At 39.3% G+C, this 12199-nt stretch overlaps 1 protein-coding gene across 3 annotated transcripts in view; it reads right to left on the reverse strand.

Annotated features, from left to right (window-relative positions):
• The window catches only part of usp10 (ubiquitin specific peptidase 10), a 45604-nt gene that overhangs the window by 6153 nt on the left and 27252 nt on the right, over positions 1-12199 (reverse strand). For 2 of the 3 annotated variants that reach the window (XM_082161306.1, XM_082161304.1), the window contains 10 exons: positions 10153-11343; positions 5905-5996; positions 5681-5790; positions 4688-4746; positions 4488-4591; positions 3505-3604; positions 3197-3374; positions 2919-2966; positions 1617-1782; positions 143-287 (listed from right to left, as the gene is read on the reverse strand). In XM_082161306.1, coding sequence (XP_082017432.1) covers positions 143-287; positions 1617-1782; positions 2919-2966; positions 3197-3374; positions 3505-3604; positions 4488-4591; positions 4688-4746; positions 5681-5790; positions 5905-5996; positions 10153-11343 — 2193 coding nt within the window. The remainder of the gene's footprint in view (positions 1-142; positions 288-1616; positions 1783-2918; positions 2967-3196; positions 3375-3504; positions 3605-4487; positions 4592-4687; positions 4747-5680; positions 5791-5904; positions 5997-10152; positions 11344-12199) is intronic. The other variant, XM_082161305.1, reaches the window with a different exon arrangement.

The raw sequence follows: 12199 nt of genomic DNA on the forward strand, positions 1-12199 counted from the left end.
CTCCTGATGTCACCTGGTACAGAACAAGTGCAACTGAAATCATGCAATCCACAACTAACTGACTAAGTAGGTGAAGCCTCCTAAAAACAATGCGATATCAGCAGAGTGTTTCAGTGGATAAAAAGAAAAATGAAATGAGCACCTTTACTGATCTCCAGATCAACAGGGTAATCAATATTCTTGACCAGTTTTTGACATCCACCGGTCTTCTCAAAGACAAATCTTTTGAGGTGAAGCACCAGCACTGGAGGAAGCTCTTCAAGAGTCACTCTCCGGCTGATCTCAATCTAAAAGCAGAAAAAGACAAAGAGGGCAAGAAAACATTAAACATCAACACAAGTCAGTCAGAATCAAATTTAAAGTGTGTCATCTTAAATGTTTAAATACTTTCTCCTATCCCTTCAAAATAAGAAGAGCGGACCATAAGCAATTTGTACACTAAAATGTTTTGTAATTTTAACAAGAAATACTGTAAAAATGCTACAAGTAAAAACCTGTCAATTGGTTAATGGCAAATTTCCTTACTATATATTGTGAACTAATATATCTAACAGGAAATGTTGTAATTTTACAGTAAAATATTGTTAAAAGTACAGACTGAACATAACTAATTACTTGTTGTTTATTCTATGTACTTTTTATTGTGGCATTTACACAAATAATAAGATCCTGGTCATGATCTTCCAGCACGGTTTCAGCTGTGCGCTCCTATTCTATTGCACATGCTTAATCAAGACCTGTCAATCTGAGTGATCAAGAAAGATCCAAGCATGCTCCAGCTGTAAAACAATGTCAACTGGTCTCTACCCACTACACCAGTGATCCAGTTTCCATTGGTTGACCTTTCAAAAGACGTTGGAAAACACCGTCATGATCGTGACACGTTCAGATCCCGAAAGTCCTATAGCTTTAGCCAAGCAGCATGTCATGTCACTCAGTGATCTACTCATATCTTTATTTAGAGCAAGTGGTTTTGAACATGCGCAAAAACATCATAAGACAATGTGATCCGTTTTGCGAAGTTACAAACAAAAACTTTGCGCAAAAGCATTGTGTGCATTTTCATTACAAATACTTTGTATACTTTGGTCTATAACAAACAAATATGCTTGTATTCTCCTAGTTGAGACCTTTTCAACGATATGACAAGTCTATCCGTTATGTACGATGCTTTTACAGATCACAATTTCAAGTAAAGCAGTTATTTTTACTCTATGAAAACAGAGCACTTCTAGTTTGGTCATTCACTGTAATGTCAAGCTTCTAAGCTTTAGAATAACATCTATTTTTTGTTGGTTAAGTAACGTGATAGCTTGGAGGCCATTACATCAATAATGTACATTTGGGTTGTTACATCTCATGATTAATGATAAATTAATGTTTATTACATTATTACTGTGTCACATGAGAAACTGCACAATAAAATCGAGGGACAGACAGACAAACAGAAAGACAAAACAAGATGACAGCTACAGATTTGCTTACACCAGATATTAAAATCCTTCTCAGTTATGAAGGGGAGACATAGCAACAGTATAGGGTGCCAGGTCAGCAGTTCACTGAGTAACTAACTTTGACATGTCTGTGGGAAATTGTTTACAGTTAATGATTCTCACCTCTTGCTTGCTCTTAGTGGTGTAGCCCTGAACGGACTCCCGCGCCACCAGTACCTCCAGGGCCTCCTGGACTGTGCGGATCTTCTCTGATTGGATGTCCAACTGCAGCGTGAAGAAAGGCTGCAAGGTGGCCGACTCTTTTGAGCTCTGCTGGTATACCACAGATCTAAAAAACAAAAAAGTAAAATGGGATTTAGAAAAGACAGGAGTGTGACCAATTTTAGAGGTAATGAGTAAACCATTGACTCTGTTACAAGAACAAAATAAAAAGGTCAAAATCAATTTAAGAAATTGTTTAAATCACATTGCCTAGGGCAATTGTAGAAGAGAATATGCTACTATGAATCTGAAAGCCCCAAAATGTATTTCTCACAGGAAAGCAAAAGAAGGGCTAAGCTATGCAATTAAATTCTCCAACCAGGCTACCAAAGACTCCATAGCCAAACCATAGACGCAAATGCTAAGAAAAAAGCTTCATCTAATCCTTGACGCCCCCACACGTTAAGGCGTCTGCGTTTCTGCAGCCACCAAAATTAGCTGGGCTGTGGTGGTGAACCACAAGCCTTGTTATTTAGCAGTGAATTGTTTGTAATAGCTGTAGCCACATAGCTTGGAGGAGCACCAGGACAGCAGGATGGGCTGAAGATAACACCAAACTTACCAAGCACTTGTGTCATACCACAAACAATGTGAGCCAATGAAAAGGCCAAACCTGGTGCCATGGCTTTACTTTTCCACAAGTTTATTTTTCTTGCAGAAGAGCTGCACCTCTGTGGTTCACCTCTGTGGTTTGATGCGTCACAGAGGTCAGTGTCTCACACAGAAACTGTTAAGGCCCTGATATACTTCAAGCGGAATCATAGATTGAACCGGCGTGACGTCATATCGAACAAAATCAGGCCAAATCAAAGTTTGTGAGGAGTTCATTTTGAGAGTGCTCTGGGACTCCACCCACTTTGACATGGAAATCTTCACCGGTCTAATTTCCTCGGTTCAGTTTGTCGAGATCAGACTCGAGTAAAAACATGAACACACTAAAGATCTGCGTTATAATAGAAATTATAACACTGATTTTTCATGTTTGATACTGTAAAGCTGCTTGCATTTAAGCAATCTTTTGTATTAAAGTGCCACATAAACGTGAATAGACTGGACTTGGCCAAATTGCGAGATTATGCAAACATATCCACGTTGCTATGATCAGATGCTTTTTTTAACTACTGTTTTGCCACCGCTGTCACTTTATTTGTGGGTTTATTTTGAGATGAAAGCACGTAGCACATATTCATATAAATGACGCACCCAGCATCATGGGCAGCGCCTGGATGTTCGATGAACTTCTTTTTACCCCTAAGCGAAGAACAAAAAAGAACTTTGTCATGAGTATATCAGGGCCTTTAAGAGGACAATGACTCTACAGCAGTGGTTCTCAAGACTTTTCAGGTCAGGTTCCACGTTTGAAGTTATGAATACCCACATTGGAGCTTTAATACTGGGGATAACACAGAGGACCAGCCTGAGAATCACTGCTCTACAGTATCTAGAAGTAGCTGACATGGAAACATGCATTCAAAGCCTACCTGATGTGGCCACCGAATATGTCGGTGATAGGTGTGCGGATGAAATCTGCCTGCCGGGTGATGGAGGTTTTGTTTCTGGGACCGACCTGTTCCCACTCATCATCACTACCTTCTTCCTTCTCAGCAGGGTCTTCCTCCACACCAGGCTGAGACTCAGGCCCATTTGGCGTAGGGGCTTCTACTCAAAGACAGAAACAGACATCTAGTTAATATGAAGCAATCAGAAACCTGACAAATCTAGAGTGGGCAGGACACCAGCTGAGAGACAATTCTCTTGCAAACACTGCAGAAATTAGAAAGGAACATACTTTCTTCTTGTGGAGAAATAAGCTTCTTCAGTGCCAGCATTTCCTCATGCAGTCCGTTTAAAATGAAACCAAGGTACTCCTCTGCATCCTCTTGGCGACCCTGAGAGAAAGACAGAGAGATCATTAATACATGACAGACTTTACTCATCCACCACACATTACGCTACACTTACTGGATTTCAAACCAAAAGCAGTTACCAGTCAGACAATGACTAAGCTTTTAAATTAAGGTAATACTTCCAGATATACTGGCATTCAAGGCACCATATGCCTAATAAGACAACAAAATGATAATTACAGCAATGCTTATTTCTTAACAAAACTGGAATAAGAATAAATTCTCTTATATTTTATCAACTGTTGAAATCATACACTTTTAAATCTAAAAGGCATCAATGGAACCTTTCTATTGTACATTCTTTATAGTGGAAATCATATTAAAATGCATTGCGGCAAAAACACCCTTTTAGAACCCTAATTTTTATGAGTTAGGCAACAAGGGATATGCTCATCCTCCGTATACCGCCAGCTAAGCCAGCTTTGTTCAGACACGCTGTCGTTCTTCCACATCCGAAAGACTCTGTATCCACTGATTCAGCTCATTAATGGCTGAGGAATGCCATAACTGAGGGCTTTATCTTTCTGCTTTAATCTGTTCATTAGTTTCCTGACTCATTCCTGAATGTTAGTAATGTGCAGACATATACAAACAGGGATGGAACAGGAAGGTCCTGTCCTCAGGTGTGCCAAGTACTGGTGTCTATCATTCTGACCTCATTGTTCAGGTGCCAGTAATTGTGAAACTAAGTGACTAATGAATTGTTGGTGGCAATAACAACCAATCATTACCTAAACTAGATTTGTAATTGTAGTTGTTTTCCCTGTGTACCACTGGGGGCCCTCCAAAAACAGTGCTGGGGCCTTACCAAGTCCAATTAAACAATGGGCTTTATTGTAAACCGTCCAGTCTCGATGCTGCTTACCTTCTCAGAAAGGCTTGATTTGATGAGGGTGAGGAGTTTATAGATGTAGGTGGGTTCAAAAGGAACACCCACTCTAAGGTCTTTCATTATCTTCTCTCCAGCAGCTACAAGAGAAGCAGAGGATAATATAATATATAAATACACATGTGAAAAAAGGAATGTAAAGATGTTGTCCTTCATTATCTCTGGACAGACATTACCTTGCTGTTTAGCCTTGGAAGGGACAGGCATATTGCTGAACTCATTCACAAGCCGAACACTACAAGACAAAAGAGTATGGTCAAAACTATATATAAAAAAAAATTAATAAATGAACTTCCCTGCATGCAGTAAATGGAATTAAACAGCCTAACACAGTCTGTAACTAGGCTAATTCTTTAGAAAGCAGGATCTCTTTAGCTTTAGGGCCACACTCCAAATGTTTATAGCAATTTATGAATGTGGCAGCAAGCATACAATACTATAAAAAAGTGAATTTGGTCCAAAAATATCACAATAAAAATGATTGAATTTATCAAAAACTATATGCATTTGTTGTGTTTTGCACAAATTTGATTAAAGTAAACCAAAATGTTTAGTTGAGGTCAGGTCTGCACATTTCAAATGAAAGCAGCCACCCAGTTACTGCATCTGATTTGATTTATATTTTCATCTTAATTTGAAACTTTGACACAATCTAAAATATATTATCATTCATTTATTATGGACAATAAATCTGGCATCAGTGTACGAACAGATGCTTCCCATTATATAACACTTGACTTCAAAACAAAAAAATTTAAAACCTGTAATGCTTTATTCTGATTAATTACACAACTATTTCACTCTTGGCTCATCCAAAGTAGGCTATAGTTTTCTGTTTGGCATCTTGACCAGTTGACATTTCTATTGACATACCATGTAGGTCACACCACCCACCCAACTTATTCAAAAGGGGGAAAAAAATTATGGTTATTATAGATGCAGTTGCCATGATGATGATGACATCAGTGGGCCGCAAAAACATGGCTCAAGGGCCGCATGTGGTCCACGTTTTGAGTAGTAACATATTAAGATTGATCACATTAGTCCCTCTAATGCCAATAAAGTCTTAGAATAGATGATATGCTTTGACATTCCACATCATATTCATATAAACACACTGTAATAAAAATGATAGTAATATTTAGGACAGAAAAAAGCCTGAAACTTACAAGTTATCCATCATGGGTGTGGATGTGCAGGGTCTCTGAGTCTCACTTAAAAGGGGAATAGACTTCATCAAATGATACATGGGGGGACACGCAATCAGGGCCTGCAGGGTCTAAAGCTGAGAGTCAAGTGACAATAAACAAATAGGACAAGAAAGGCTTGACGATTCATTATTGTTTAAACAGCTCAATAAGACTGGATGATCTGAGGCAAAGAAAAAGGATACAGCATTGATATAGCACCAGTTTCCCTTGTTTATCAGTCCTCTTGGTTGCAAAGACACTGGTTTGTGTATCAACTTCACATTCTCAATTAATTCTGATGGATGGAAAGAAAAATAAATCATGTTTGTGAATGAAACACTAGGGAGGTGCAAAACCACATATTTTTAGGATTAACTAACAGGCGAGTTGCCCGAACAACTAGGCAGTCTTCACGAAAGCCCCGTATAGCCGCGTTTCCACCGAAATTACCCGGAAACAATTTGTACCAGGAACTTTATCCCCCAGACCTGTTGCTGTCTGCATTTCCATCGCGGTCTAAAGTACTGTGAAGATTTGGCAAATTAGTGCGGTGACATAGGACTACGTGCGACTTCTCAGCTCCCACTGGATTTCATCCTCTGCATTTAAGCTCAAAGCCTTCATTTAGACCCTGAAGTCAAACACACTGAGTACCAGCCCAAAGTCACAAGTTCCTGGGGAAAGTTCCTGTGGTGGAAACGCGGCTCATGACTAGTCTACCTGATTGTTTTTTGGGACACATTTACATGAGATCTTTCCATTCAAAAAGACATTTAACTAGATACAAAGTCTAAAGACACAAATCTAGACAACCATCATAATCAATCACTAGAAGAAATGGAAAACGATGTGATGTTCATTACTCCAACGTTGCTGATGTGACTGATGCACATGAAGCTGATTGTGGAAAAATGATGAGATTTATGTACCACGCCTAGGAAGGGAGGCTGAAATAATGCTACAGCTCCCATGGTAACGTGGAAATCTGAATTTATCATATTTTAATAGAATTAAAGTAGCATGCATAGCTGAACTAAAAAAAAATACAAAAAGCAATCCATTTATCTTTCTTTGGACAGTGGGGACATAAAAACATTTTGGAACCCATTGTACTTTTGTAATGTGATGAGAATGTCTCAGAAGTAGGAATGCACCGAAAGGAAAATTGAGCCTAAATTTGGGTGCATCCCTACTCAGAAGCTAATTTGGCTATTAAATAACATCAGAAGAAAAGGAAAGTAATTTGATTTGAAATGATGATGAATTGTACATAAGACCAGTAATGTGCATAGTCAATTTTTCGTTTCATGTTGACTTAAGTTACAGTAGCAAAAAAAAAAAGAAAAGAGAAAGACAGCTATGGTCATGTAAATCTAAATAATGTCACTAATTTAAGCTTGTATTATTGCATGTCTGTGGCTGGATAGATTTAAAACAGGCCACATCTAAAAAAAAAAAAAAGAAAAAAAAAACCTAGTACAGAAATTCATCAAAATGCATAACGGCACTCTGTAGATTTATTCTGAAAACTAAAACATACGAGGGCAGCCAATGGTCAGGAAAAGAACAGATTCATCTCCACTTAGTGCCTGTCCAAGTGTCTTACATCAGGGGAGATTAGCGCATGACAAAAGGAATGCTGATGGAAAGACACTTGTTGCAGCTTTTTTTGCACAAGTATACATGTATAATAAAAAACAGATTCACATGTTAATAAATCCTATCATTAACTGCTTTGAAGAAAAACACATCTGAAATAGTGATATAAATGCCATCAATCAAGCAGATGCTCTTCCTGTTATGCAACAGAACATGCATTTACCCAGGAGAAAAAGTCTAGAATGTTTTAGTGCCACATAAGCCAATTCTAATATCAACAGAATGTGGCCCATAATAATTTGGCAAGTCTACACAATACACCACACATCTGTTTAAAAAGTCAGATTGAAAAATTATCACCATGTCTTTTTTTTTTTTAAAAGGTCTTGCGCAAGATTTCTCATATTTGAGGAACAGCAGGGGAAACCCAGAGAAAGATTTAATGCAGTGTAGAGTCCCAGTGATTGGTTCCAAGGTCAAGAAATAATTGTAGAGGTGTGTTGAATGAACAGTAGCCATTGTAGCAAATCAACACTCAGGCTCTGGACAAGAAACCTCCCTGCTTTTGTTCTTCAGATGGAGAAACATTCTGAACATTGTTAACAATATCATGGGTAAACTAAACACAGCACCTTGGTGGGCCTTTCCTCAAAACCTGTCATGATTCATTTGAGCAACAAGTTGAGGAAATGCGGTTTTAAAAGAATTGTGAGCAAAAAGGCCTTGAAGTGATTAGGGCCCACAGAGGAGCTTATGGGTGCCGCCTACAGATCAGCAAAACAGGCTGCCGCCGCCATCTTGTGGACAGAAACATGAACCACACAGAATTAAAAAGGAATAGTTCACACTTAGATAAACATACCGGTACTTCCATTATTCACTCAATGTTCCAAACCCAAATGCTGTTATTTTCTTCAAAGTAATACAAAAGGAAAATCTTAAGAACATTTATGCAGCCCTCTTCCATATAGCAACAAGACGTAGTGACCATGTCTGTCCACCTCAAGAGACACCAAATTCAATTTGAAAGCAATCAAACAAATGATGGCAACATTCTCAGTCTATTTATCATACACCGCTATTTTATGGCTTCAGAAGATCTGAAATATAGCACACAAGATGAACGGACTGCTTTCATGGTGCTTTTTTTAAGCTTGACAGACATGGTCCCAATGAACGGTCATTGTAGGCAAAAGAGCAGCTTGAAGACTCTTTATAGTAGGGCTAGGGGGAAAAAATTTGATTTTTCGATTAATTGTTTTTTTAAATGTGGTCGATTCGATATCGTTCTTTTTTTGTACTAATTTCCTCAAACGTTGGACATAATATATGATTGACGCTAACCTTATTACTAGTCTTCTACACAAGATGCCATCCTCTTTTTTTACCTTGCACGATGTTACAACGGGGACTATGGCCTTTCATTCCGTGCTTAACATGGCGGAAGCAGGTTCAGTGTAAAAGACATTCCAGACAGTACTGCATGGTCACTAAAGTTAATAATTTTCACGTGTTTTTAAGCCTTGCCAATTTAAACATTCAAGCGCAAGACGACGTGAAATAACTCGCGTGCGATGCGTGAGAAGTTTTGTGCGCGCACAGAAAGCTGCTTCTCAGACAACGTACTAATAACAACAAGTTCTCTTTCATGCCTCCTTTGCACTTGAACAGACAAACTCACAAAAATGTACCTCAAAATGCCCGTTTAGGCGAGTATCCTAATAAACAGTTAGTTATGTCTTAAGTGAACATACACAGTTAAGAAAGAATGTGTAACAGTATATTGTATCAGTGCATTAGTCTTAAAGTGACAACAGCCTAATAAACTACGGTTAGACCTTTCAGAAATAAACTGTTAGAAGTTTTTTCATGTACATTTTTTTATTTGCATCTTTGTTCTACTGTAATTATTTGTCCCATTACTTGTAGTTTGATTATTTGTTCTTTTTTTATTAATTTCTGTTTACTTGTCTATAATAGCGTTCATAATTTATTTAGTAGTTTTAGCTGTGGTATTGAAATTATGTAAATTGCGAAATTTCACCTTATTACAATACAAAGATATATGGGTTTAAAAACAACAAAAACAAAAACTCTTTGGTGGGGCCAGTGAAAATGTTTCACTGAATCGAAACGAGATCTTGCTAATCGGAATTGAATCGGGACATATGTATCAATTCACAGTCCTACTTCAAAGACAGAAATTCATTAAGATAAATGATTATTCAGAAATTTCATTAAGATAAACGATTATTCAGAAATTTCTTTAAGATAAATCATTAAATTTAACAGATTAAAACTGATGATTTAAAGATAATATGTTAGTTAACTGACATCAGTTGGCTAATAAATGAGAAATATCTACAGAGTGAGGCCTTGATCATGTGAACCAATGATACAAAAATACTTAAAGGGGTATATTAAGGGGAAGAGGTAAAGCGATTTGTTCTAGCGCATCAAAGTAGTATGGTTGAGATTTTGTTTACCATATTTTATGTGCTTTGATCAATGTGAATAAAAGCCTAAATTAAAAGACTCTTCAGAAACCTTGGATTATATCACTTGATCCATATGGATTACATTTAACTTTTAGTGGAATGGACCTTCAATGGAGTGACAAATCTCTCCGATTTCATTAAATATCTTCATTTGTGTTTTGAAGATGAACTAAAGTCTTATAGATCTGGTACATTATGAGGGTGAGTAACCGACAGTTTTCGTTTTTTGGGTGAACCATCACTTTAGGCAAGCCAGCATTCGCTTAAAAACAGACAGTTGATTGGCATTTTTGTGCAAAACAACATTCTTTACAGTTTGGACTCGAAACCATTAACATTCTCATATCATTTTACCTGCCAATTTTGGGGCCATAGGGTCTTCAGACACAGGGACAGGGCCCTCATGCACCTCATTGACCTTTTCAGGCAACTCAGAGGCAGCTGGAGTGATCTCGACAACAGCAGGCACGCTCTTCACCTCAACATAAGCCTGAGGACCTCCAGGCAGAGGCTTGGAGTTGTGGAAGAGGCTGGCCCAGGATTTCGGAGGGTTGGCAACAGGCGCTGCAGGGGGAACAGGCGAGACTACCGGCTGAACTTCAGAGTCTAAGGAAAGAGGGGTAACAGAGGAAGAGGACTGCACCTCGCCCATTTCAGACGAGTCTTGGAGTTCATCTGCGGCTCCAGCAGCCGAGGCAGTCTCTTGCAGCCCGTTAGCCTCCCCCGAGCCCTCGGCCTCCCTCTGATCAGTAGTAGCAGGAATTGTGGTTGTGGGGGTGGCCAGAGCAGCAGCAGGGGGAAGAGGAGATGGTGGAGAGGAGCTGTGTCCTCCATTACCCAGGAGTACTGGGCTCTCTAAAGCTGGGGGTTCTGCATGTTGCTCTGCAGTCCTGCCACCCTGTGCAACCCCACTGCTCTGAGAGGACGAAGAAGAGGAAGTAGACAAAGAAGCTGCCCCGTTTCTGTCTGACAAAGAGGCAGCTCCACTCGTCAAGTCCAATGTTGAATTGTCAGGGCTTTCACAAGTCCTCTGATGGGAAAGAGGGGCGGTTTGGGGTGTGGTGGATGTTACAGAATTTGGGGGGATGAGCTCAGCCTCAGCTAGCATGTCCCCCATCATGTCCTCTGAACCCAGGAGTGAAGCATTTAAAGTATGTCCGTTAACGAGGCCTGATGCCCCCACTCCATCTGTGGCCACGCCGGTGCTGTTGGAACCCTCCAGGTAGTTGTAGTATCCTGGCGGACGTTTTTTCTTTTTCTTCCGTTGTCCCAAGCCACCCGAAACCCCATCCATGTCTGAACAGCTCTGATGGACTGAGGTCTCGGAGTCGTCGCAGCATAGGGAGTTGAAGTCGGCACCATCTGGGATATCAGCGACCGGCGTGGCTGTGGGAAAGGCCTTCTGAGATGGTTGGCAGCCTAAGATGAACTCAGGGGCCTGAGGATTAAGAGTGCTGGAGACTTTGTACAGTGAGTCTCTCACTGCCACAGGCTCTGCATTTATTACCTCATCCACACCAAACTCGATATGCTGGTAGTCCTCTCCTGCAGATCAAAACATCAGTTAGATTGATGCACATAAACAGGCTAAACCAAACTGGCATTTCTATAGTTAACTTCTCGATTTTAAATAAAAAGATACAACTTAGTTTACAGTTAGAAATCTTATTCTGATCATTCAATAAGCAATACTGAAGGCTAAAAACATGAACAATGATGATTTATTTTTTTTAGTTTTTTTTACACAATGCATCATGTAGTTATTAATCAAATACAAAGAATCTGATTTAAAAGTGGCTGTGGTACTGAACTGTGCAGAGTAAGCAGTGAAGGATAGTTTGAAGTGAATGAAAGCAGCGTTAGTGAATGCAATTACTCTGAGACTTTGGGTCTCAAAATTAGCAAAAATCAATGATACCAGAAGTCATCACGGGAACACAAGTTCCCAAGCAATGGATACATGAATAGATAAGACCACATTCTTGTTAGTATTCATTTTAGATTTTATTTTAGGACAGCATGAAGGACGAACTCATAAGCAGGTTGTAGACTGTCAAGTTCTGTTAGAGGTCCTGAAAGACGGTCCATGAAATCACATTCTTAGTCCACTCTTGAGATGTGATGGGCTTTGAGACAGAATTTCCAGAAAAGTAATATAAAAAAAAGTTTAAAAAAAAAAAGTGTCAAAAGCCTCCCATCAACTCCAAGCACTGCAGGTAGATGCATATATGCGCCAGAGAGACGCCTGGCACCTAGGCATGCAAAGCTCCAAAGATTAAATGGACAGGCAAGAATAAGTAAGGGTTTAAGGTAGATAAAGGGGAAGGTTTAGAAAGCTGTCAGTGTTTAAGACCTGAGTGTTGAGTTCTGCAACAAAAACAGAAGAGTAAGGCGCTGTGTA

This window comes from Leuciscus leuciscus, assembly GCF_965113295.1.
Source record: "Leuciscus leuciscus genome assembly, chromosome: 2".
NCBI classification, from domain to species: Eukaryota; Metazoa; Chordata; class Actinopteri; order Cypriniformes; family Leuciscidae; genus Leuciscus; species Leuciscus leuciscus.